The sequence below is a fragment of the Eubalaena glacialis genome, chromosome 3 (genome assembly GCF_028564815.1).
Source record: "Eubalaena glacialis isolate mEubGla1 chromosome 3, mEubGla1.1.hap2.+ XY, whole genome shotgun sequence".
In the NCBI taxonomy this organism is placed as follows: domain Eukaryota; kingdom Metazoa; phylum Chordata; class Mammalia; order Artiodactyla; family Balaenidae; genus Eubalaena; species Eubalaena glacialis.
The window spans coordinates 160,579,477-160,607,186 of record NC_083718.1 but is presented as its reverse complement, the minus strand read 5'-3'; the positions used below and the strand labels follow the sequence as shown (position 1 = coordinate 160,607,186).

Below are 27,710 nucleotides of genomic sequence, written 5' to 3'. Positions count from 1 at the left end.
CCGGGCGCCGCCGCCCTGGCCGCCATGTGCTCCCAGCTCTGGTTCCTGACGGACCGGCGCATCCGCGAGGACTACCCTCAGGTGCAGATCCTGCGCGCCCTCCGGCAGCGCTGCTCCGAGCAGGACGTGCGCTTCCGGGCGGTGCTCATGGACCAGATCGCCGTCACCATCGTCGGCGGCAACCTCGGTGAGCTAGGCTGGCCCGGGAGGGCGGGGAGGCGCTCCGGGGTCTCCGAGAGCCAGCGGGTGGGCGCGCGCACCGGACCCCCCCAGGCCAAATCTCCTTCCGGGCCTCCAAACCTGCCGCTCTCCCCTGAGAGACCTCTTTGGGTTAGAGAAAGCCCCTAACCTTGAGAGCTTCTTTGACCACCAGCATCTGCCCTGAGGCCAAGATTTGAGAACAAGATTTAAATCACTTAGGGGACTTAGTTTGGAAGGAACTCAAATTCACCTGAAGCCTCCTGGAGGTCCGAGGAAAATCAAGCTAACCCCAAATTAGCCAATTGTGCTCGCATTGATACGCTGTCAGTTTAGATTTATAGAAGCCCACACTAAATTTACAAAACTGCCATTAGGATGAATGTTTTTAAAAGTTTTCCAAGAGTGTCTAAGCATCATTAATGCACTACATAGAATATTATTCCCAAGCTAGGAAACTGCAGATAGGGAGAAACCTGAGAAAGACTGGAGTCACCTCTTGAGTGTAAAGTGGGAGAGAAGACCTTTGATGGGTTTTCTTTAAACTCATCCTCCTCCCTGAAAGTACTGAATTCAGATTCCAGAAAAGCCAAGATTTCAGGTACAGGCCATTCTGGCCTCACCGATTTCTCCACTGCTGTGTCCAAGAGATTTTTGGGGGTAAGACGTGGTTATCATCTGTGACCATGACCTCAAGAGGTTATGTATGTTTTTAGATACTCTTAATTATCCTAATACAAACGGTCTCTGACTTAGGAATCCTGGCTTAGGAACCTCCCCCTGGCTTGCAGTTTTGAGTCTCTCCAGCCTCCAGTCTGGAGGTATCCAGTCACTTCAGGGGGGTCCAGGATTCAAGGGGCTTTGGGCCCAGTGAGAGTGCTTCTTGGAATACCATTCATATTATTTCAATCATGCCTGGTTAAATTAACTCATAATTTGTTACTTTTCTTTGGCAGGGGAAAGGGGTTCCAAATTCTGAACAGGCTATTTAGGAATGAGATTTTGAATATGACCTGTTTCTAAGTAGAACATATCTGTCCCAGATGTTTCATCCATAAATTTATCTAAACCCTTCATAAGTAATATCAGATTGTATAGTCTGTTGGAGAAATATACTACAGACATCAGGTGTCATACATTTAGTCTAAAACAGTGGCTGTCAGCCATAAAGGGCACCGTCTCTCTAGTCTTGATTTGCTAAAACTCTCAGTTAGTTAATATAGTACTAGATTCTTGGACAGGGAATCAGTAGAATTGGATTCTTATTACAACTTTGCTGCTAATGAGTATCTTGGCTTTGCCTTGGCCAGGTCACTTTATGTCTTTGAATCTCAGGTTTCTCATTTATAAAACTAAGGCTTAGGCTTCCTCCAGCTCTAAAATTCTGCATCAGCACCATACTTAAATGGAATAATCTGTTATATTTTACTGATCTAAATCTAGTATATACATCTTTCCACCCCAAGAGTTTGCTCTTTGTTTGTTTTACAGCCTATAAAGATGCCTTTTTTGAGATACAGACACATCATTCCACATCATGTTCCTTTTTGTAGACCCATCATGCATTCTGTGAAGGAGAAGGGAAATGCTCTTTGTTTTGTATCTAAAACCCCATGTTAAAGAATCAGTCGTAGGAAAAGAGAAAATTAAATTCCAATGCTGCAGGAAACATTTCACCCCTTTCGTTTAGTGTCTTAAAATTTTTCTGGAATTCATGTGTGAATGTATCTCAATCTATTCAGAAACGAGGAGTTACTTCTTTTTAAACTACAGAGTTATTTCTCCACCTAGTCGATGGAGAAACTGAAGACAGGGATTTTTTGAAGCAGTTTTAAGTTTTTTGCTAATTCAGAGATTGCCCCACACAAATCACAACACATAAAACAAACCTATTAGATCACTGTTTCTGCTGTCCAAAGCAGTCAAAAGATTTATTTGGTGCGTGGGGGGATTAATTAAACACAGGGAAGTGAATTCCATGAGAGGACTGAGCTCCTTTGCTTTGTTCAGGGCTGTAACAGTGTCTAAATAGTGCCTCACACCTTAATAGGCACTGAAGAAATATTTTTGAATGAATAAAGATATGCAGTCTACTTCCCAGTTTCTTCTAGAGTCAACTGTAGAAAACTGTTGGTAATTTGCTGAGCCAAAGTATTCCTCCGAAATAAACTCCAGAACTTACTAGCTTTGAAATACAGGAAGAGTTACAATGACATCGATGCTATTTCCCATTTGAGAATTATTGTGAGAGCTGGGAAGGTGTTTGGGATCATCCATTCTGACCCCTTCATTTTACAAATGAAAAACCTGGTGCTCAAAAAAACGAAGTGACTTGCTCAGTGCCATCCAGCTAATTGGCAGCAAACTGACATTTAAAAACCTGGTCTCCTAATTCCCAGCCAGTGATAATGGAATAAGTATGCCTTAGGACATCAGATGTGGAACTGAACTGAATTATATTAAATTGAGGCTAGACAGTGACGTTGCAAAGTAATGTGATAGTTTAGGAAGTTAAGGTACCACCTTTACTCAGGCTCCTTTCCATTCTTTCTTGAGATTCGTGTGGGAGTAAATGAAGGGGTCAGTTTGGGACAGGTATGGGCAGTGACTCTACCAGTTTCTTAAATTCATTGCCAATCTTCCCTCCGTGGAGGCTAGTGGGAACTCAAATACAGAGATGAGAATTTCAGGTTATATCTGAAATAGGATTCAGACAAGAGATTAAAAGTTTGGGATTTAAAGATTGCAGGTATTTTAAACTAGATAATACAAGTAAGCTGAAGAAGCTGTGCAGATGTAAGGTTTTATGGTTATTCTTCTTAACCCAGTGGTCTGCCCTACCCAGCATAGATCTGGGTGGGGGAGACTACTGGGAAGAGTGAATGACCTTCAGGTGACTGAAGCAATCCTGTAGAAAACACTTTCCCTTCACCTTCCTGCTGGCTGTAGCATTATGAGAATCCTATCCATTGCCATTTCCTTCTTAGAAACCACAAGTTCTTCATTCATTCGACACATATTTGTTAATTTTTCTCATCCTGAGGATAAGGTGGTGGTGAATGTGGCACCAAAATGCACACAGTAATATTCAAAGCAAAATTCGTGGAGTGTTTATCGTGTGCCAGGCATAGATCTAGGTTCTTTTTACACATTAATTTGATAAACATCAGTCAGGGTGTCTGGGCACATAGTGCTGGCTGGCAGTGGGGACCAACACTCAGTAATTCTGGGCTCAGCACTTTCTGTTTCCTCTCTTCCACTCCACCCTATGCTTCAGCCTATACTGACCTCCCTGCCCCTTGCACTGAAATTGCCTCTGCCTGAGATGCCTGTCTGGTCCAGCTTCCTCCCCCATGGGGAACTTTTATTCACCCTTCATATCCAGCTCAAGTCACTCTTCTCTATACAGTCTGTCTTGACTCCTTACCCAGCCCCCAGGAATCTCTCTCTTCTATCTGCTGCCGAATAACATTGCGCAGACCTTCTAAGATAGCATTCATCATGTTTTATTGTAATTTATCTATTTACAAAGTTTATCTTCTCTCACCCCCTAAATGACTGGGTATTCCTCAAATATATGCTCTGGAACAGGTACATAGTAGGCCTTCAGTTGATGTTTGTTGGATGACTGAGTGAAGTGCCTTAAAGACTAATTCAGGTATGTGAGATGTACTGTAATTAGCTGCTGTGTCTGGGAGATCATGACTGGACGCATAACTGTTTTTGTGACGAGGACATTTACTTATTTGAGGGCAGAGTCACTGGTGCAAATCAAGTTTTTTGACCACCCAAAGGTCTTTACAATTAACTGTCTCAAGAAAAAAGTATAGTTCCAAACTCAGGGACAGATACCAAGACAGAAGAAATGAATCTGCCCTGGAAATGAGGATGTGTTACAGTTTGGCTTCTAGAAGCAGGATGATTCAGCATTCTTCCCTTACTTTCAGAGCTAAAACCTTGGTGGCCATATGGCAGTTTCTAGGTCAGGTTCTTTACGTTAAGGTGTTCTGGACTACTTTCACTTGGTTCTTTGTAGTGACCAGGTGAGTAATATTTAAAAGGTTTGGGTAGGGGGAAATCCTAAGTAAACTCGAATGAGGAAATGGTCTTACCGCAGCCTTCCAAAAGACAACAGGGGCCTCACAGAGAAAGGATGGACTCCCATTACTGTGCAAGAAGACACTAGCAGAAAAGGGTACCATGCTCACCTTTGTGCACAAAGGTTGATCTTTAACCTCAGCCCCTGCTAAAGGCCTGTGCCTGACACCCTGTAATCCAAAGAAACCACCATCCAGCACTAGTGGAAAGGTCAGTAGGTGGAAGCATGACCACGTAATGCTTCCAAACTGATGTGAGTGCTGAATGGATACGCTTTACCCCATGGGTCCACATTTATAACTGTGGGCTGACCTCAAGGGCTGAGGATGGGTTGAAGTGTTGATGTTTCTAACAGCTGTTTTTAGGGACAGCTCATGAACTGTGTTGGAAAACGTTCTAGAACCAATAGATTGGGATCCTTAGTGGATCTCAAAGCCCTGCTTTATAGGTTTCTGTACCACCTGTTGTTGCTACCATACACCTCCACCAAATTTGTTAGGCTTGCCTGGTGGAAGGGACACAGCCATCATCAGAGAGGTCCATGTCGTCTCCATCCATCCACACCTCCTTGTCATTCCCCTTATTAGCAGAGAGTCCATGGACATCCAGGTACGTCACTGCTAGCCTCACCTCACTCCACCCACTTCTCCAGTAGGTAGGTGGGTCACCTTACCCACTTCCTGGAGAGATTTCACCTTATTAGGGCTTTATATTATTTTAATACAAAACTACAGCAAGATCTGAAATTCTCAATCTAGTTCTACTTGTTCCTTCACTATTAAAAAGTAACTCAAGACTCCTGCTATGAGGAAGTGATACATTTAAGTTACTTTGCATTGTGGAATGAACAGGAATAATGGTTCTTCATTCCTGTAACTCTGTTATTAATACTTAAATATCTTTTATGTGTCAGTTAATCTTCACAACAATCCTATTCATTCCTTTACTTCATTCCACAAATATCAATTGGGTGCCCACTCTGTGCCAGGCCAGGCACTGTGCTAGGTGCTGGAGATATAACAGAGAGTAAGAACAGACACAGTCTCCCTCATTATTATGATTTCATTCATTCATTTGCTCAACAATATCTGTTGACTGCCTACTATGTGAGGGGTGTTGATCTAGGCACCAGAACAAAACAGGCAGAAATCCCTGCCTCTGAAGGAGATTACCTTCTAGATGGAGAGATAGAATACAAACAAGATAAAACACATTAGTATTTGGTGAAAAGAGCTAAGGAGGAAAAAAGTAAGGAAGGGAAAAGGAGGAAAAAAGTAAGGAAGGGAAAAGGAGGAAAAAGTAGCACATTTCTGGGGGCCGGAAAAGGGATTGTAATTTTAGATAGGGTGGCTGGAGTGGTCTTCACCCAGAACATGATGTTTAAGTAAAGACCTGAAGGAGATGAGGATGCATGCTGTTTGGATATCTGGGAGTAGAGTGGTTCAGGCAAGAGGGAACAACAAGGAAACCAGTGTGGCCAAAGCAGAGAGTTAATGAGCATTAGGAGAGGTGGTCAGAGAGGTGGGGTAGGGGGAGCCAATATATAGGGCCTTGTGGGTCATGGAAGGACATTGTATTTTACTCTGGAATGAGCTGGGAATCTACTGAAGAATTTTGAACAGAGGGGTGAAATGACCTGCCCTATGTTCACAGGGTCATACTGGCCACAGTGTTGAGAATAGACTGATGACAGCAAGGGCAGAAGCAGAGAGATGGCTTAGGAGTTTCTTGCTGCAGTTCAGGTGACAGATGATGGATGATGGTTGTTGGACTAGAATGATTTCAGGGGAGGAGGTGAAAAGTGACTGGATTTTTGGATATTTTGAAGACAGAGTTGTCAGAATTTGCCTACTGGATCAGACATTGGATGTGTAGACATTGGACTGATCAAGGAGGACTCCAAAGTTTGTCCTGAGCAGCTGCAAAAATAAAGTTTGCCATTTACTCATATGGAAAGGGTGTGAGAGGAGTAGGTTTGGTCAGGTGGTGAGGATCAGGTCTCAGTCTAAGGTACCCATTAAATATCCAAATGGAAATGGCAAGTAGGCAGTTTATCATATCAACTTGGGATTCAAGGGAAAGCCCTGGCCTGAAGATATCAAAAGTAGGAGCACCTCCATACACTTATCACGGGAGTGACTGTCGACAGAAAAGAGGTCCAAGGACTGAGCTCTGGGGCACTCCACTGTTTAGTGGTTGGGGAGAGGGGGAGGAACCAGCAAAGAATCCTAAGTAAAAGAAATAAACCCTGGAGAGTGTGGCGTCCTGGAAGCCAAGTGGAGAATGTGTTTAAAAAAGGAAGACATGATGAGACTGTTTCAGCTATTGCTGGTAAATCAAGTTAAGATGAGGACTGAGAACTGACCATTGGATTTAGAATGTGGACTTAGCATTAGTGACTCTGATAAGAGCAGTTTCAATGAAGTAATGGAAAACAGGGAATATACACACTGTCTTAGGAGTTTTGTTATAAAGGGAAGGTGAAAAATGGGTTGATAACTTGCTACGGACTGAATTGTATTCTCCCAAAATTCATACGTTGAAGCCCTAACCCCCAATGTGATGGTATTTGGAGGTGGGGCCTTTGGAAGGTCATTAGGTTTAGATGAGGTCATGAGGGTGGTACCCTCATGAATGGTATTAGTGCCTTTATAAGAAGAGATGAGAGAACTTGACACCTCTCTCTCTCTCCCTCTCTCTCTCTCCCCCCACCCACCCTCTCTCCCTCTCTCTCTCCCTCCCTCTCCTTGCCATGTGAGGATACAGCAAGAAGGCCGCTGTCTTCAAGCCAGGAACAGAACCCAATAATGCTGGCACCCCGATATCAGACTTCTAGTCTCCATAACTGTGAGAAATAAATGTCTGTTGTTTAAGCCACCAAGCCTATGGTATTTTGTAATAGCAGCCTGAGCTAAGATAGTGCTCAAAGATGGATTTGAGAGGATTTTCTTAAAGAAGGGAGAAATAACAGAATATTGTATGCTGCTGTGAATGATCCAATAGAGAGAGAGAAATTGGTGACATAGGAGAGAGAGGTGACTCGCTGGAGTAGTGCCTTACGTGACTAAAAGGGATTGGGATCTAGTGCCTATTTCAAGGAGTTGACCTAAGCCAGGAACAAGGACACTTCAGCCATTATAATAGAGAAGGTCACCTATTGGCACAGGTGCTGGTGGGTAGATGTGATAGTGGGAAGTTATAGAGAAGTTCTTTTCTGATTGCTTCAGTTTTTCTCCCTGAAATAGGAAGAGTGAGAATGAGGAGGAGGGAGGAAGAAGTGAAGATCTGAAGCAAGAAGAGAAAGTGTGAAGTAGTTGTCCGGTGTTGAGGGAGAGTGAATGGGCTAGGGAAACAATGCTTAGCAGGCAGCAATAAGGATGCCCTTGAGATCAGTCAGCAGGTTTGTGTATTTTTTCTTCAGACATGCTCCATTGCACAGGAGGGCACATGAAGTAGGCAGAGTTGGATCAGTCTAACTGGGGTTGTGGTTTAGCCAAGCAAGAAACGGGTGCAAGGATTTGTGGATATATGTTGTGGTGCTTGATTATGGAAATGAAATAGGGTATGAAGGGGGCGAGGGACAGTGAAAAGATGGGGGATCCATGCATGGTGGTTCCGGGTGGTGTCAAAGTGTGGCTGGAGTTGGGGTACTATAGAGTGAGCTGGAAAGATAGGAGACGGTGTTTGGAGATGGGAGTTATGATCACTGCATAAAGTCTAGAATGTAACTGGTACTGGTGGCTGGGGTGGGATGGTGGATAAGATCCTTGGAGGAAAGGAGGTCAAGAAACAGAGAGGCCTGGGAATTGGAAGAATTCTTCATGGAGATATTGAAATCACCAATATCTATGACAGCACAGGAGAGTCAGTGAGTCTGGAGCTAAAGCTTCAAGGACAGGGGAGCGACTGGGGTCTTTAGATGACCTGCACAAGTGGGGAGATGTGTGGTGTTGTTGGATGAGAGTCAAGTTGGGTGTTTTAGGAGGAGAGAAGGATGCTGGTCAAGCTGCAATGAGAAGCTAGGAGCACGTCTCTCCTACCTCTAGGCCCAGTAACCCCAGGCGAGAGGGAGAGAAAACCCACCATAGCTTGGGAGGGCTGGTGGGGAAGCAGTGTCGCTGGGGAGAGCCAGGGTTCAGTTAGACTCAGAAAAAGAAGGGGAAGGGAACAGTTGCTGAAAAGTTCAAGGATAGGAGATTTGCTGCCCACTGAGTCCCATTGATTGAGTCCCCGAGGGCACCGGGGAGATGGGCAGGAGTGGAAGGTGGGAGTAGAAAAGGCAATGTCAAGGACTTCTCTGGTGGTCCAGTAGCTAAGAATCTGCCTTCCAATGCAGGGGACATAGGTTCAATCCTTGGTCAGGGCACTAAGATCCCACGTGCCTTGGGGCAACTAAGCCTGCGCACCGCAATGAAGTGAAGATCCAGCACAGCCAAAATGTTAAAAAAAAAAAAAAAGAAAGAAAGAAAGAAAAGGCAACGTCAGAGCCAGGTGGGGTTCAGAGTCCAGGGAAGTGACATGGCCTTGGAGACTGGAATCTTGAGAGCCTGATAGGAAAGGAGAAAAGGGCTTGATGAGATTTGTCTTCGTGGCTGCAAGGAAACATTGTGTTGGTGAGGTGTGGGAGAGAGGAAGGTTTTCAAGTTCTTCCATTTTACAGAAGAGGAAACTGAGACCCAGGGACATTTTTTGTGTCTTGCCAAGCTGTTAAATGATGGCACAGAATTAAATCAAGTCTCTGACCTGGAGGCCAGGACTTTATCTACTTTGCCATAATTGCCTTTCATCTCATGTGTCCTCAACTTCCTGAAAGGCCTTTGCAAATACGTTTGCCCTGGGCTGTCGCAGAACTCAGTGCTTATGAGTTGCCATGCCTTTACTATTGACTTGTTTCTGAAGGGTAGACATTATGCATTTATTAGTTTTACACATTTCTTCTGAGCCCAGAAGCTCTACGAGTCAACATCTCCTTTCTGAAACTTTCCTTGATTCTCAGAAATAATCACCTAACTGTTCCCTCCTCCTTCGCTGTCACTGTACCCTGATATATATGCCTGCTAGAGCAGTTCTCACATTGTGTTAGAACCTCCCCACCCCCTGCCCAAACCAGACTGATAACTCTTCTTAATACCCAGGTGCTCTGCATAGAGCATCAATGACATTAACTACAGTTGTCTGTTTTCTTTCTTCTTAAATTCCAGGGATATTGTTTGTTACACTCACACCTCAACCCCTATGCCCAGCCTTTTAGACGGTGCCTGTCAGAGGCCCTCCCACGTCCCTTTTGCTCTTACCATTTGATGGCACTGTGTCCGTCCTCCCCTCTTGCCCCACACTGCCGCTGCCACCGGTCTAACCGTCAGCACCTGAATCTCTGCCTGAGGGCTTTCTTTGGTCACAGGAGCTCACTTTGCCCACACATGCATGGCAAGCCGGAAGGACCAGGGAATTAATACCACACCCCTGGATCAGCTCTCAAGCAAAGACAGGGTTGGTATATAAATATTACAAATTGTTAGCTTCCTCGCCCCTTGGGTGGGGTAACCAAGGAGTGTGCACTAAACCATTTCTTATTGTCGCCCGGCAAGATTAAGCCCTGGGTGCCAAGGTGATCACTCACTTCATAACACATCTTTTATTTGCAGCATTGCCTTCTCTACTTTCCCCTCCAGTGTTTCCTGAAATTACCACCGTGATAATAGACCTCTTGCACTTCAGTCCTTATCTCCAGGAGTCCTTCTGGGGAAACCCAGACTAACACTGGGCTTGGCCCAAAGTAGGTGCTCAATAAATCTTCACTGAATGAATGCAGGAAACAATAAATGTGTGTTGAGTGACTGAATGAATTAAAATTATGTTGATATCTTTCTCTGTAAGGAGAGGCTAAGCTCCTGGTATGCAGAGATCACCTGGCTCATCTTTGTATTCCTGCTTCAGAGTATGTCTGATTCATCACAACAGTTCAGTGAAGGTTGAATTGAATTAAATGACCTCAAATTAGCAGTTGGTGGAAAGAGAAGGTGGCCACATAATGACTGTGGGTCTTAATGAGGTAGAGGTGAGATTTCTTTGGGCATTGTAACAAAGACCTTTAAACAGAAAGGAGGAGTGGCATAGCATCTACTCGGTAAGAATAAAAGTAACTTCCTTATGAGAAAATGCTGTGGGGTAAGGTAGAAAGAGACCAGAGAAAAACTGGAGAGTGATTGAGATGAGCCAGATCATGTTTGGGATGACACATCTCCCTCCTAACACAACACGGTAATGTGCAGCACTTAATGGATTATTATCCACTTATTTTATTTATAGTGTTCATTCCTTTTTAACAACTCTCAGAGCTTCACTACCAGCCATGGTTACATGATCCTGCTCAAATGTAATGGTCCTAAAAGCTGCCGTAAGTGAGGTCCTTGCTTGCTCTCCTGCTACAGTGTCCTGCTATTTTCTTATTTCTGCCACTTGCTTTGTACATGAAGGGTTGTTTTTTTTTTTTTCCTAGCGTACAAGAAGCCAGTTTAGTTTTGAAGCTTGCTTTTTAGTTGTGAAGCCAGAGATGCATATGTGTGTACATGAATGAGTGTTGTGTGCCCACTGGTCTGGAGGGTGGTGACTCACTCACTGTGCATCAGTTCTGTGTAAATGCAAAGACTTTGACAGTCAGATCTAGTGCAGGGATGCATATACAAGATGTCTCCTTTTTTTAATTGAAGCATAGTTGATTTACAATGTTGTGCTAATTTCTGCTGTACAGCAAAGTGACTCAGTTATACATATATATACATTCTTTTTTTATATTCTTTTCCGTTATGGTTTATCCCAGGATACTGAATACAGTTCCCTGTGCTATACAGTAGGACCTTGTTGTTTATTTACTCTAAATGTAATAGTTTGCATCTGCTAACCCCAAACTCCCAGTCCATCCCTCTCCCTCCCTCCCTCCCTCCCGCTTGGCAACCACAAGTCTGTTCTCTATGTTTTTTTTTTTTAACAAGGTGTCTTTAATTTAAATGCAATAATACATATGAATGTTCTTAGCAAAGTTCCTCAAACACAATAGATGATCAGTAAAAATGTTAGGCAAATTCAGATCTGGATGACTGCACCTTTTATTTTCCATGCTTCTTCCCTGTATTGGTATGAATGATTGAGAATGGGTTTTGATTCTTAGAGCTCTACTTTCCAATAATGATTTGTTTATTTCTAAAGCTATTTCTCTGTATTATTAAGTGCATTTCTTTGCTGTTGTACACATAAATGCAAAAGTCTAGTTTTGTAGAATTAATTTAATCCAATATATAGGTTAGAAAAAAAACAGGCTCAGTTCTTTGGAAAAGTTACTAATTTTTCTATCTTGTTTTTAATACATTAAAATATTTCCAAATATAAATAATAGTCAAAAACATAATTACCCATAAAAGTATATTATTCTTTTTAGAATATAATATGGAGAAAATATTTTGGTTTCAAAAAGTTGATTTAGACTAGGTTGGGTATTGGTCATTATACTAACTAGTTTGGGGACTGATCTTTTCCATGATCTTATTGACCTGTTTGGGGACATAGTGATCATTTTAGTTTTTAAAAAAAGTGGTTTGAGGCTAAATAGTAAATCTCAATCCCAGTCTAGCAATCTGGGAGATCCCCAAATATCCCAGAAGTAACTCAACTCCTTTCCCCCCACCTTGCTTCCCAGGTCAAGGTGATGCCTGAGGGCACTAGGGCACTTAATCACATGAAATCCCTTGTTATTGAGGGCACGAGCCCCTCATTGTTCAGGGCATTCCTTCCATTGCTGGCAGCCAAGCAGAGCCCTGCCCTCCTTGAGGTCCTGCATCAGCACTTCATTCCCTTGGTTTAAGGCCCATAGATTGCAGTGGGAACATTAAGGATCCCAGGAAAGGTGACACATTAAGCTCCATCCTTTCCCAAGAGGATATATTAATGGGGAGAGGGAGAGAGATTACTAAGTGGTTAAAGGCTTCAGAATTCACTGACAGGTTTGCCAAGTGCCAGCCTTAAACCCAAGCTGTGCTTGGCCGTGGCTCTGTGGAATTGCTGTTCCTGCTAAAGGATGCCACGGTGAGCAGCAGACTCTTGTCTCCTACTTCTAGAAATGGTGATTTAGACAAGGTGCAAACAGCAAAGAAAATGGGCATGAACATGGGACAAGTGACGTTGCCCCATAGCAAGGATGCTGGAGCTGGGTCAATGGGTAGAGAAGTAACTGGTTGTGCATATGTTTTCCCTAAACACATCACGTCCCTCTCTGCACAGAGCTGGACGGGCCAGCACAGTCAGAGACCAGACCTGTCTAACTGCTTGGGAGAGCCTTTTCAGCTCCACGTTAACCCATTCCATTCTTCATTTATTAAAGGCTTCAGTTGGAATGAGCCAGGCCCAAAGATTTACCTTTGGAGAAGAGAGATGAAATCCTGGTAAGACTTCCTAGGTGTACGTGAATCTGCTTATCGAGGCTGAGCTGTCTCTCTCCACTTGGGTTTGGTATTTCCAGAAATGACTGAATTCTTTTCTTCCCATTTAGAAGTTTAACTGTTTGTCTGTGGTCTCATGTTGAGATTTAAAACCCAGACGTTTCTGCTGCTTCTCATCTCTCTAGGTCACTTTTCTGTTGCAAAGCCATTTTTTCTCATCAGGTGGTACAAATCTCCATAAAGTGTCCTACCTTGCTCGGTAGAGTGTCTGTGCAATAATAATGCCAGTGCCTTGCATATCTATAGCGTTTTGTAGTTCTCAAAGCATTTTTGCATATATTATCTCATTATGTAACGTTGTTCTGGGCTGTTGCTTTTCCCCTGAGTGTTCTGTATTTTACTTGCCATTTTCACCAACTTGAATACTTTTCTTTCTTCTCCTACCAGTTTTGAGGATATTATTCAGGGTTTGCTCTTTTCCCCCTTTTATATTATTTTCCCCAGGGGCTCTAAGTGGCAAAGGAAAAAGCATGTATAAATGATACTGTTTTCTGATGGCAAAGTAAAGATAACCTGAACGCTCTCTACAAATCATCCCTGAGAATTATGTTCCATTTCCTTGGGTTCACACTATCAGCAGAAGTACTAAAAACAATCTAACTTAATGATTGTACTTACTCTCTTTTTTTTAAATTGGTGAAACATCTAGAATGAGAGGAAACTGTGCAAGTTAGATCCATGCAGTAGTTTTGCAATTTTGGTTTTTCTGTTTGCTTGCTTTTGTTTTGTTTTGCTTAGAGTTTTTATATTGATATTATTCATCCCACAATAGAGGAATGATAACTTCCTTATTACCTTTTGTTTTCTTGGAGTTATATGGTTGTACACTTTTATCACTTATGAAAGCGAAGGTGCTTTAGGTTGAAGCCTAAAAGATGGTTCTCAAACTGTGTTTAAAAGGTTTTCTGTAGAGCATTTTAGAGACTCCTTTAAGGTTCACTAAGGCAGACCAAGTAGTTCCCTGAACTCACCTCTCATTGCCCTATCCAGTCTATATCCTGTCTCCATCATTCCATCCCCAGATGCTGGGTGCACCGGAGATGCCTACGTAACTACTTGGAGTAATGCAAACCATAGGATATCAGGGTTGCAAGAGATCAAGCAGGTTGCTGTGAGCTTATCTAACTTTTGCATTCCTTCTGTGCCATCCTCGGATGACCAATGAGCCTCAGCCCATTCCATCCTAAGGCAGAGGAAAAGTATCCCTTTTGTTGAGCCCAAATCTATCTCCATGTAGCTTCTGTATAATTAAACAAACATTGAGTGCCTATCATGCAGCAGATACTGTTCTAGGGGCTGGGGATACAGACGTGAACAGTCAGACAAAATAATGCTCTTTTGGATAGCTCCTCAGCTGTACCTCCTGAGGTCATAGAAGACAAGTCAAATAATTCTTCTGCATGGAGCCACACAGATAATTGAAGACTGCACTCCTGTTCCTCTGAGTCTTCACTACAAGCTAATACTACCAGCTCATCTGGTGTCATACAGGTTTAAGTCCTTTGGCTATATAGACCAATTGTTTTGTGATACATTCTAGTTTTTCTTAATATTGAATTGATTTTTAGTATATTGATTTTTTTTTGAATTTTTTGTTATCAAGGTAATACACAGTTGAAGATATTTTGGAAAATACTGATAAGTATAAATCGAAAATCATCTATAATCCCATTACCCACTGTTAAAATGTTGCTATGTGTCCTTCTAGCGTTTTCTCACTTGTACTGATAATTTGGTATTCTGTTTTTTTTACTTAACATTGACATTTTTACATTCATTATATTCGTAATATTCCAGATGACTTTTAAAGATGAAGTCATAAGAGTAGTAAAGATACCGTAAGTGACCTTTACTGCATTCCTTGTCATTAAGTCTCCAGCCTCCTAAGCCACTACATTTTGAGTAATACTAGTCCTACATGGAAGGAGGGTGCTGGACTGCATTATCTCCTATGGATTCTTCTAACTTGGATTATTCTTGATATGCTGCTCTTTCCCCCACCCCCCACCCCGCCCCGCCCCGTTCATTCTTTCGTGTTTCCTCAATGTCATGCTCTGCCCATTTGTTTGGCGTATAGGGTGGACGGTAGCTTCTCATTACAACAGGATATCCAAGTGCCATTTTCAAGGCTATCTTCCTGCTAGGTTCAGTCTTGAGGAATCTGTTGGAACCACTGCTTCTGGTGGGACTAGATGATGGCCCGTCCAGAGCTCACTTCTTCCTTTGATTGCAGGCCTGCAGCTGAACCAGAAGGCGCTCACCACTTTCCCAGACGTGGTGCTTGTCCGGGTGCCCACACCCTCAGTGCAGTCGGACAGTGACATCACCGTCCTGCGACACCTGGAGAAGTTGGGCTGCCGCTTAGTCAACCGCCCACAGAGCATTCTAAACTGCATCAACAAATTCTGGACATTCCAGGAGCTGGCTGGACATGGGGTCCCCATGCCGGACACCTTCTCCTATGGTGAGTGTCCTTAAAATAGGATTGAGACTTGTCTATCCAAATAGCCTGCATCCCTATGTTCTCTCTCCCCAGAAGGCCTCTGATATCTCTTGTTGGTTTTCAAGGCGAATCTGTTCGTCTTAGATGATTCAACATCTTGAGTCTTTGTCATAGTCATTCCCTCTGTCTGAAATGTCTTTGCTTCTTTCTCTCTGGAATTCATTCATTAAATATGTAGCTGGTACACACTATGTGCCAACTACCACAATAGGCTCTAGGCTCTAGCAATAAGTAAGAGAGTCCTACCCTCAGAGCATTCCCAGTTCATCAGAGGCAATTTCAGTGCAGTGCCAGGATAAGAGTTAGCGCAAGGTGGTATGGGAATACACAGGAGAGCTCCTAATTTAGTTTAGTAGGTGATGAGGAAAGAAGGCTTCCCAAAAGAGAGAACATCTAAGCTAGCTGAAGTTATCCAGCTAAAGCAAGGGGGGCAGGGGAGCAGTCTAAGAAGAAAGCAGAATATAGAAAGACCTAGAGGCAAGAGAGAGCATGACCGATCGGTGGTACTTTGAGTAGTTTGTGGAACGTCAGGGAGATAGAGTTGAGATATAAGGCTAGAAAGATAAGAAGTCACCATATACAGTACATGAAAGAGATCAGGGGTAATCCTGAGACTAACAGGAAGTTATTGGAGGGCTTTAAGCAAGGAAATGGCTTAAAGAGTTCAGAATGTCACTTTGGCTACACTGTGGAGAAGGAATTGGACCAGGGGCAAAGTAGAGACAGGGTATGTACTGGTAGGCTTTATAAACAATGCAAATGAGCAATGATAGTCTAAACTAAGGTGGTCATAGTAAGAATGAAGATAAGTGAACAGATTCAGGACTTACGAAGGAGACAGGAATATTAGGACATGATGATTGAGTGGCTATGAGGAGCATGGAGAGGAATCAAGAGTGACTCTGGTTTCTGGTTTGGGCAACCAGATGTGAAAGCGAACACTCACTGAGACTAGAACCATGGAAGAGGAGAAACAGATTGGTGGGTAGGGCAAGGCTTTGTCGGAAGAGGTTATTATAGTTTGGGACACATTCTGTTTGAGGTGTCTATAGTATATAAAAGTAAAACTATTCAGTAGGCAGCAGATAAATGGATCTGGAGCTCCTGAGAGAGGTGTAGACTAAGGAAGTGGATTTGGAAACTTCCATTATGTTAAGTGAAGTCACAAGAATGGATGAGATTACTCAGGGAGAAGATGTAGAATGAAGAGAGGCCTGAGCTGTACACCTAAAATGGTTAAAATGGTAAATTTTATGTTATGTATATTTTACCACAATAAAATAACAACATTTAATAAAAGAGGGTTCAAGAGGGAATCCTTTAGGGAATAGGAAAAGGAAGAAGGACCTATGCAAGAGGCCAAGTAAGAGCACCTGGAGAGGTGAGAACAGAAAGAAGAGAGATGACAGAAGCCAATGGAAAGAGCATCCCAAGAAGGATGGTGTAATTAAAAGGGGTGTTTAATTCTGAGAGGACGCGTAACATACTCATGGAGATGTGTGTTGGATTTAGCAACAGGGAGTTCAATGAATACAGCTTCAGTTCAGCCATAGGGAGAAAAGCCAACTTGTCAAGGATGAGGAAGTGAATGGGAAGTGAGGAAATTGAAACCCTTTGAGTAGCTTGATTGTAGGGATGCAAGGTTGTAGTTAAGGGATGATGCAGGGTGAAGGAATGGGTTTTATTTGTTTAAGATGGGAGATTACTGAGCATGTTTAAAATGCTGCTGGAATTCTGAACTGAGAGGTTGAAGATACAGCAGAGAGGGGACACTTAATGGTGCAAGATCCCTGAGGAGGTGAGAGGGAAAGGGGTCCGAGGCACAGGTGCAGGGATGGCCTCAGATAAGCAGGACCCCCCCTTGCACTGTATTATAAGGGAAGGACAAAAGGATGGCTAGAGAGGAGTTACATTTATCAACGGGTGTCAGGAAGCTGGGAGTTCTCTTCTTATAAAATGTCCTCATTGTAAAGATGCCCCTGATTATCTACACTGCCTCTTCATGCCGCTTTATTTTTTTTCAATCATTAGCACTTTTGTGACAGGCCTGATTAGTATCCCAGAGTATTTTGCTTTGCAAAAAATTGATGAACTACAGTATCACCTGTGGTAGGCAGAATAATGGTCCCCCAAAGATGCAAAGGTACAGGAAATCAAGGAAGCTTATAAAACAATTTAGAAAGATTTTAATACAGATTAATATTCATATTTTTTAAATGAAGGCTTAAAGGAGTGTAGTGGAGCCAATTCGGGCTTTCAAGTCATGCCTTACCTTTGGGTGAGAAAAAATCCCAGGCTTGGTTTCTTTGGGTATTGGTTTTCTACTGCAGTACAACAATCTACTGAAAACTTAGCAGCTTAAACAACACCCATTTATCATCTCACAGTTTCTGGAGGTCTGAAGTCCAGCCACAGCATAGCTGGGCTTTCTGCTTAGGTCTCGCCAGGCTGAAATCAAGGGGCAGCTGGGCTGGGACCACATCTGAGGTCTGGGGTCTTCCAGCCTTACTGTTGGCATTCAGTTCCTTGTAGTTGTAGGACTGAGGTTCCCACTTACTTGCTGGCTGTTAACTGAGGGCCATTCTCAGCTCTTAGAGGCTGCCTATTGGCCCTGTCACATGGACTTCTCTCCAACATGGCAGTTTGCTCCCCCAAGGCCAGCAGGAGAGTTTCTCTGATGCTTCACCTTCTTTTACAGGGCTCACCTGATTAGGTCAGGTCCACCAAGAATCATCTCCCTTTTGATTAACTCAAAGTCAACTGATTATTAGCCTAATCGCAGGAATGCTATCCCAGCATAGTCACTTGTCCCCCCTACACTCAGGAGAGGGGGTTATACAGAGCATGTACACCAGCGGGTAGGAATCTTGGGGGCCTTCTTAGAATTCTGCCTACCACAGCCAAGGTAAGGGAAAAATCCCTGCCCTGCTTGAGGGATTGTCATGATGATTGCGTGAACTAGAACATGTGAAGCCTCTGCCACGTGGAAGCACATGATAATGCTTTCCTTATCTCTCTGTTCCCACCTTTTGTATGGCACATGCACAGTGCATGTCTGTCCAATGGAATGGGTTCACATTGCCTGAATCAGAGAGATGTGAGGCCTCCAAAGAATTCCCACAGAGCCCTGGACCATCAGCCTCACCTTCACTGACTTTTGCTTTTCTTGACAGGTGGGCATGAAGACTTTTCAAAAATGATCGATGAAGCCGAGCCGCTGGGCTACCCGGTCGTGGTGAAGAGCACACGCGGACACCGGGGTCAGTGCCATGCTTCCCGGGCTTCTGCTTGGGCCTCCTCTCTGCTCGGAGGAGACCCTCACGCCGCGTGGCAGAAACACTGCTCGGAGAGACGGAGCTCCCCCTTGCGGAGCTTGTGGTGTAGTCCTTACTTCTGTCCCCTCCTCGCTGTCCCCACTGTCCTTGCTTTGTCCAGACCCTTCCCAGCCCGTCCCTGGACTCTGGCAGCAGACTCCTGCCTTGGTTCTGACTGGTTTCCCTAACTTCACTGCCACTGCCTCCTCTATTCGTTGGGGGCAGCAATTTCTCTGAAACAAAGATCTCTTCTTGTCACTCACTCCTTTGCTGAAAAACCCTCCCAAGAACTGGTGTTGCCTATTAGATACAGTTTATATTCCTCACCGTGGCACTGAAGGCCCTGGACGAACAGCATCCATCTTCCCTTGCAGCCTTCTGTAGCCACGTGAACCCTCCGTAATCCATTCCAGACTAGACCATGTATTCTGCTCTCTTTAAACCTCTGCTCTCTTCCCTTTGCTGGGAACGCCATCTTCCTCTGCCCTCTAGTGAACTTCTGCTCGGGCTTTAAGGCCAGCTCCATGTCGTTTCTTCTCTGTCCACATCCCTGGTCTCCTTCCCTCTCTTCCAGACAAAATTAATTGCCCTTCCCCTTGTGTTTCCGAAGCATTTCATCCATGCCGCTAGCATAGTACTAGGCCTTATGACGGTTATAGATTTATGTGCCTTTTCCCCTTTTTGACTGTGAGCTGCTCAGGGGGTGGGAACCAGGTCCTGCCCATCTCTGTCTCCAAGACCTACTACAGTGCTCAAGACATAGTAGTTGAAGAGGACGTGTGCAGCAGAAAGCCGTCCCCCTCCCTTGTGGTATGTGAGCGAGTACCTCCTGATGATACCCAGATGGCATCCTTAACTGCTCAGGGCATCTGGAATGAGAGGAGGTACCCTAATGGACATGGAATGAGCAGTTCCCATGAACTTGACACACTCACTGCTCTCGATCTCCAATGTGTAGAGAGTAGAGAAGTAGCACTTCAGGGCGATGGCTTCTGTGGCAGGTCAACGCCTGTTTGAGCCAAACGGAGGGAGGGGCCCACTCTGCCCTGAGGCAGGGAAGGCTTTGGTGGAAGAAAAGGAGACTTAAGTTGGAATGTGGAGTTTGAACTGGGTGAGCAACATACAGAAACAGGTGTGGGCAAAGCAACCTGGGAAAGGAAAGGGGTCCTGCTAAGAAGTGAGAGAAATGAGTTTGGGTGGCAAGGTGGGGCTCTGAATACGATTCACATGTACTACAGTGCAAAAATGCAATGTCTCAACTAGTTCTTTATTGTGGTAAAATATACATAAAATAAAATCCAACTAATATTTATTGAGTGCCCACAAAGTGCCAAGGGGATACAGAAAGGAACAGAACAAAAATTCCTGCCCTCCAGGAGCTCACATTGTAGAAGGGAAAGACAGACAATAAACAAATTAAATAGAAGATACAGTATTTTTAGATGTTTTTAAAATTGAGATATAATTCACAAAACAAAAAATGTACCATTTTAAATTATATAATTCAGAGGATCTTAGTATCTTCACTCTTCTGTACAACCATTACACTATCTAATTCCATAACATTTCCATCACCCCAAAAAGAAACCCTGTACTTGTTAAAGGTCAGTCCCAATGGCCCCTCCCCTAGTCCCTGGCAACCACTAATCTGTTTTATGTTTCTATGGCTTTGCCTCTTTTGGACATTTCATATCAATGGAACCATACAATATGTGGCCTTTTGTGTGGGTTTCGCTGACTTAACATAATGTTTGCAAGGATCATCATGTTGTAGCATGGATCCGGTTTTTATCCCTTTTTATGACTCAATAATATTCTATTGTATGGTTATGCCACATTTTGTTTATCTGTTCATCTGTTGATGGACATTTGGGTTGCTTTACTTTGTGGCTATTATGAATAATGCTGCTATGAACATTCATGTACAAGTTTTTGTGTGAACATATGTTTTCATTTCTCTTAGGTATATACCTAAGAGTAGAATTGCAGGGTCATATGGTAACTCTGTGTTTAACTTTAGGGAAACTGCCAAACTGTTTTCCACAACAGTTATGCCATTTTACATTCCCACCAGCAATGTATGAAGTTCCAATTTCTTCACATACTAAACAAAAATTTATATTGGGTATATTAATTTGCCTCGACAAATTATGCAAATGGTCACCACACCTCCACGATAAAAACAAGCCACAAGCCAAAATGCATGTTTTCCAAGCATTAGTAATGTATGGGCCCACTTTATATATTTATTTTTAAAGTCTTTTTTAAACTTGAGATATAATTGACATGCAAACATTATATTAGCTTCAGGTGTACAACATAGTGATTCGATATTTGTCTATATTGTGAAATGATCACAATAAGTCTAGTTAACATCTGTCACCATACATAGTTACAGAATTTTTTTCCCTTATTATGAAAACTTTTAAGATTTACTTTCTTAGCAACTTTTAAATGTGTAATTTGTTTTTATTATAGCCATCCTACTGGGTGTAATGTGGTATCTTATTATGGTTTTGATTTGTATTTCCCTAATGACTAATGTTGAACATCTTTTTATATTATTGGCCATTTGTATATCTTCTTTGAAGGAATGACTGTTCAAATCCTTTGCCCATTTTTCAGTTGGCTTATTGGTCTTTTATTGACTTTTTTTTTTTTTTAATGATAGATGAAGCTACTTCTTTTTAATTAATTTATTTATTTATTTATTTTTGGCTGTGTTGGGTCTTCGTTTCTGTGTGAGGGCTTTCTCTAGTTGCAGCGAGCGGGGGCCACTCTTCATCGCCGTGCGCGGGCCTCTCACCGTCGCGGCCTCTCTTGTTGCGTAGCACAAGCTCCAGATGCGCAGGCTCAGTAGTTGTGGCTCACGGGCCCAGTTGCTCCGCGGCATGTGGGATCTTCCCAGACCAGGGCTCGAACCCGTGTCCCCTGCATTGGCAGGCAGATTCTCAACCACTGCGCCACCGGGGAAGCCCTATTGACTTTTTTAGAGCTCTTTATATATTGTGGCTACTACTGTCTTATCAGATACGTAATTTGAGCATGATTTTTTCCCACTGTGTAGGTCGTCTTTTCACTTTTTTGATAGTATCCTTTGATACACAAAAGGTTTTGATTTTAATGAAGTTCAACTTGTCAATTTTTTCCTTTGGTTACTTGTATTTTTGATGTCATTTTGTGCTTGCCTAATCCAAGGTCACACAGATTTACACCTATCTCTCCTCCTAAGAGTTTTACAGTTTTAGCCCTTACATTTGGATCTTTGAGCCATTTTGAATTAATTTTTGTATATGGTGTGATGAAGGTCCAACTTCATTCTTTTGCCTGTGGATATCCAGTTTTCCCAGTATTATTTGTTGAAGAGACTGTTGGTTCCCCATTGAATGCTCTTGGAACTCTTGCCAAAAATCAAAAATTGACCATCTGTATGAGAGTTTATTCTGGGCTCTCAATTCTATTCCATTGATCTATATGTCTATCCTTATGCCAGGCCACACTATCTTGTTACTGTAACTTGGTAGAAAGTTTTGAAATTGGGAAATACAAGTCCTCCAACTTTGTCCTTCTTTTTCAAGATTGCATTGGCTATTTGGGGTCCCTTGCATTTACACATGAATTTTAGGATCATCATATCAATTTCTGCAAAACAGGAAGTTGGAATTTTGGTGGGAATTGCACTGAGTTTGTAGATCAATTTGAGGAGTATTGCCATCTTAACAATATTAAGTCTTCCAATTTCTGAACATGGAATGTCTTTCCATTTATTTCAATCTTTAATTTCTTTCAAATATTTTGTAGTTTTCAGTGTATAAGTCTTGAACTTCTTTGGTTAAATGTATTCCTAAGTTTTTTTATTCCTTTTGATACTGTCGTAAATGGAATTGTGATCTTAATTTTATTTTCAGATTGGTCGTTGCTAGTGTAGCACACACATCTTAGGGAAAATGGATAGGGAGTAAACAAAGTCACAACAGTTGTTAGGCTCTAGTATATGGAAATAAATCTAAAGAAGGCAGTGGACTCATGCAGGCTATGCCTTTGAGAAAGTTACTAATCTTGTGGACCTTTATTTTCCTCTTCTGTAAAACAAAAATAACTATCCTTGTCCTAATGGCTTCATAGAGCTAGTATGAAGTGTAAAAGAAGTAATTTAAAAAAAAATAAAGTGTTTGGCACACAGTAGATGATTAACTAATCTTAGTGCCCTTCCCCCTGCCCAGTTTTTTTCCTCCTTGCTTTAAAACTGTAGCTCCTTTATTAACTGCAGACTAAGCCCCATATTAGATCCTCTGTGCCAGGAACCAAGGAACAAAGTCCATATTTTTAGCCCCCATCTCTGCTGAAAGTCCTACCTAATGTCCAGAGAATCCCCAGTGCCTATCATTGAATCCCAGCCATCTGCTGCCAGATGCCAGGTCTCCTGGTGCCAGATGTCCAATGATTGAGACATGTTTTGGAGGTTACTTTTGGGTCTTATATGCCACTAGGGGCTGATACCCATCCCTCTTTTATTAAGACTTCAGAAATGTCCCACTCTTTTTAAGGTGATGACACATATCTTAGGAAAACCATCTCTTTTTTCCATGTTTGCTAACGAAGGATCAGGGTATGGTATGCTTATGTCAGGTTTACAGAGCAAACCTGTCAGGGCCCCCTGCTCATATCTGTTAGCTAATATGCAAATGGAAAAGCAGATGTCAAATAATTGCGAAAGCATAAGTGATTCAAGCAGAAAATACAGAATTTGGAGTCCAGAAGGAATGCTTTTCCCAGAGATCAATAGAAGTATGGATCATTCCTTTCAGAATTAAATGGGTATAGCCAAATAATAAGTTTCTTATGTTTAAAAGGAGGAAGCACGTCTGGCAGTGGCTCCCCCTTTGAACTCTGATAGTATTTTGCACAGACCTCTCCTGATGCTATATCAGGCTGTGTCATTATCTTTTGTGGGTCTCTCTCCATCTTGACTGGGAATTCCTCTAAAGTATGTTCAATTAGTTATGTTCTGTAAGCATTGATTGACACTTGCTTTGTGCATCGAGCCTAGTGTGAGGTGTGGGGATTTAGGAAAAAAAGTGAGTGGGACATGGACTCTGCCAAATCAGCATCCTGGGGTGATAGGAGGTGCTGACTGTTTCTGGAACTGAATTGACTAGATCCCTAGGAATTTATTTTGGCCTCTTCTGGGTGTTTCTGGAATACATTTTGATTTCATTTTGAAAAAAAGAGTTGTGAAAGGAGAGGGACCTGAGTAAAACCCAGAAAAAAATGAGGTTCGACGGCCATTTGATAAGACGCAAGAGTCGAGTCAGAGAAATTGAAGGGGTCGCAGTGAGGCGAGTTGGGAAAGAATGGATGACTCTGGACCTGGAGGTGGGATGGCAAGGACGGCGCTCAGAGGCTTCTCTAACTACTTCTCTTGCTCTTTGTCTGTCTTCTTAAAGGAAAAGCTGTTTTTCTCGCAAGAGATAAACACCACCTCTCAGACATCTGCCATGTGATCCGCCACGATGTGCCCTACCTGTTCCAGAAGTACGTGAAGGAGTCCCACGGAAAGGATATCCGGGTGGTGGTAGTAGGTGGCCAGGTGATAGGCTCTATGCTTCGCTGCTCCACAGACGGACGGATGCAGAGCAACTGCTCTCTCGGTGAGGCACGAAAGCTCAGTTGGACTGTTGGTCAGGGGAGGCCACCAGGGTTTTTCATTAGGATGTTTGCACCCAGCCAGTGAATGTGTCTCGATCCCTCCTATCTGGTCAGACCGTCTGCAAGGCGCCAGGATCACAGAGAGGAATTAGAAACAAGCCCTTTCCCTTAGCAGCAAGCAGTCCAGGAGGGGGACAGGTGGGTGTGAGTGCCATGACGGAGGTCAGGCCAGGGATGTCAGGACACTGAGATTTGAACCCTGTCCTGTAGGTGTTAGGACTTGGCAGTCAGCTTTAAACAAGGGAGTGACATGAGGATTGGTGTTTGAGAAAAACTGACATCTGGGAAGAGGATGGATTGAAGGCATGAGAGGGAGGCAGGGAGTTGAGTTTGGAAGCTGTGGCTATAGCTCAGGCAAGAAGTAAGGAGAGTCTAAACTAAGGCAATGGGGAATTCCCTGGCAATCCAGTGGTTAAGACTCTGTGCTTTCACTGCTGAGGGCTCAGGTTCGATTCCTGGTCCAGGAACTCCAGCAAGCCATGTGGTGCGGCCAAAAATAATAATTAAAAAAAAAAAAAAAGAAACTGAAAAGTAAGGCTATGGCTGGAGACATAGCATATTCTGCTTTTCCATTGTAATTGAAGATTGTGTTTCTTTTTTCTTTTGAAAATTGTGTTTTTCTTATATGTTTGACGTTATTAGAAAGCTGCAGTTTATGTCTGGGTCAAATGCATAACCTCATCCCATTAACCTATTGATAAAGCTTGTTTTCAGTTTTGGTGCATGGAGATGGTCCCGGGGGCATGGGAATGTTCATCTTCATCACAGAAATCTATTGTCAGCCTCATGAGTGGAATTTGTGTGTTGGTAATGTGAAAAAGTACCCAGTTGTTATTTCCTAAATCACCAGATGAGTATACCAGGTCTGGTGACTAATGAAGAGGCTGAAACAGCAATCCGGTCCTTCTTCCTGAGTATGATTGAGCAACCTCCCCGAGTGGACTCCAGGGTAGAGGCTGACAGTGTAGCGATTAATGAGAGTCCTTGCACTTGGGCAGCTTATGGTCCAGTAAAGGAGAAGACAGATAAGCAGATCATTGTAAGGTACTGTGACTAAAGTGCTGTGATAGAAGCAAATGCTAGGCTCAGGTTGACATAGTGCTAAGTACCTAATATAGTATCTCATTTAATTTTCATGACAATCCCATGTCTTGCCACTGTATCGAACCTTATGTATTATCAGTTTGTCTTTTTCAGTCAGCTCACAAAATCCATTCTTTGGGGACTTCCCTGGTGGTCCAGTGGTTAGGACTCTGCACTTCCACTGCTGGGGCCCTAGGTTCGTTCCCTGGTCAGGGAACTAAGATCCCACAAGCCATATGGCCAAAAGAGAAAACAAACAAAAAAATCCATTCTTTAACTAGAAACTACACTGTTTTGTAATTTATCCATATTGCTTTTTTTGATGAGCTCTTTTAAAGCTGTTCAATAGCCTTTTCCTCACACCATGTAATAGTTGGTGGAGGGGCAGAGTTAAGGTAAAGCCATTAGTTCCTGAGAATACAAGTGTTAAGTCTTTGCAAAGAGACTAAAGGAAGACAATTAAATCTGAGGTCTTAGCTTTTTAACAAGTAAGGGCAATCAGACTCTCTGACCTCGGTATGAGATTTTTGTCTCACAGGCCTCTCTCTTCTTAGAAAATAATAATTTTGTTTCTTCTAATTTCTAAAAGGAATTCATTCTCAATGTAGAAAAAACAGCAAAGTCAAATGAAAAATGATATTTATCATTAATCCCACTATCTAGAGACAACCAATGTTAACATTTTGGTGTCGTTTCTGACGATGTTTTTTTGCATAATTATGGTCATACTGTACAGCCTTTAATCCTTTTAAGTATTTTCCTATGTGATCACAAACTCTATCATTTTTAGTAATGGTTGTAAACTATGCTGCTTTCCTCTACTGTGAGCTATTTAGATTATAATTTTTCATTTACTCATCAACAAATATCGAGTGCCTACTATGTACCAGTATTTTGACTTTCCAGTATTTTAAATGACTGCCATCAGCATCTTTGTGCATAAAGCTTTTTTTCCCAATATATAAGATTATTTCCTTCATGGTGGGATGACTGGGTCAGAGGATATAAACATTTTCTAAACTCTAGGAAAGAAACAATCATATTACTTTCTCAAAGGGTGTCCTGATTTCCATCCACACCTTTTGTTGGTAATAAATATGCCCATCTTGCTGCCCTTCCCCGACATCCCTCACCTCTCTTCCTTGAAGGGTCATTTGACTCATTAGTCCAGTCGGTGCCTGGTGTTGTTGCCAAAATTCGGCCTCTGTACACCGGGGCCAGATTAAATCTCAGAGACAGAGTTTTGGTGAAGTGTTATAGAAAGGAATAGCTTTATTGCTTTGCCAGGCAAAGGGGGCCACAGTGGGCTAATGCCCACAGGACTGTGTGTCCTGCCCTGGAGGGGGTAGTGAGGAGACTTATAGCGTTCAAGGAGCAGGGCGTGATCAGCTCGTGGACATTCTTCTGATTGGCTGGTGGTGAGGTAATGGGCGGTCAGCATCATCAACCTTCTGGTTCCAACCGGTCTGGGGTCTCCGTGCTTGTGGGCAGCATACCTTTAACTTCTTCCACCTGCTGGGGGTTTCAGTATCTGCAAAACAGCTCACAGGACGTGGCTCAGAATATTATCTGCAGTCCTTGAGGAAGAACTAAAGGTCCTTGACTTTGTTTAATGGCTAAAGTATTATTATCTTATCTTGCTTGACTGTCTTCCTTTCTTTCTGCATTTTCTCACTTCTCTGATTAAATTTATTCTTTGACTAAAGTTTTTCTACGACAAAGGGCAGGCAGAGGATATGGGTAGGGGGTTTCTTCTGGGAAGGCCTTATATGGTCCTGCTCGGTTACGGTGTCACCATTACATCACTGCACTTTCCCCACAGGTGGCGTGGGTGTCATGTGCCCACTGACAGAACAAGGCAAGCAGCTGGCTATCCAGGTGTCCAACATCCTGGGCATGGACTTCTGTGGCATCGATCTCCTCATCATGGACGATGGCTCCTTTATGGTGTGCGAAGCAAATGCCAACGTGGGTTTCCTAGCCTTTGACCAGGCCTGCAACTTAGATGTGGGCGGGATCATTGCGGACTACACCATGTCCTTGCTGCCCAACAGGCAGACTGGGAAGATGGCTGTCCTCCCAGGACTGTCTAGTCCCAGGGAGAAGAAAGAGCCAGACAGCTGTGCTTCAGCTCAGGGAGTCACAGAGAGCGTCTACGCCATCAACAGCGGGTCTACCTCTAGCGAGAGCGAGCCTGAACTGGGAGAGATCCGGGGGTCCTCAGCAAGCACAGCGGGGGCCCCGGCCCCCATGCTGCCCGACCCTGGCTACAACATTAACACCAGGATTGCTTCAGAATTAAAACTTAAGTGA

At 43.1% G+C, this 27,710-nt stretch overlaps 1 protein-coding gene across 1 annotated transcript; it reads left to right on the top strand.

The window, feature by feature from the left end:
• On the top strand, window positions 1-27,710 carry RIMKLA (ribosomal modification protein rimK like family member A). The gene is made up of 5 exons (XM_061186703.1): window positions 1-187; window positions 15,022-15,252; window positions 18,465-18,551; window positions 24,053-24,256; window positions 27,220-27,710. The coding sequence occupies exons 1-5, from the start codon at window positions 25-27 to the stop codon at window positions 27,708-27,710; spliced, it is 1,176 nt and encodes a 391-aa protein (XP_061042686.1). The 5' UTR covers window positions 1-24.

Bases quoted from the DNA above. Each gene is read 5' to 3' on its own strand.
- RIMKLA (XM_061186703.1), top strand. From the start codon at position 25: ATGTGCTCCCAGCTCTGGTTCCTGACGGACCGGCGCATCCGCGAGGAC. The intron at 188-15,021 runs GTGAGCTAGGCT...CTTTGATTGCAG, and splicing joins CATCGTCGGCGGCAACCTCG to GCCTGCAGCTGAACCAGAAG. The intron at 18,552-24,052 runs GTCAGTGCCATG...GTCTTCTTAAAG, and splicing joins GAGCACACGCGGACACCGGG to GAAAAGCTGTTTTTCTCGCA.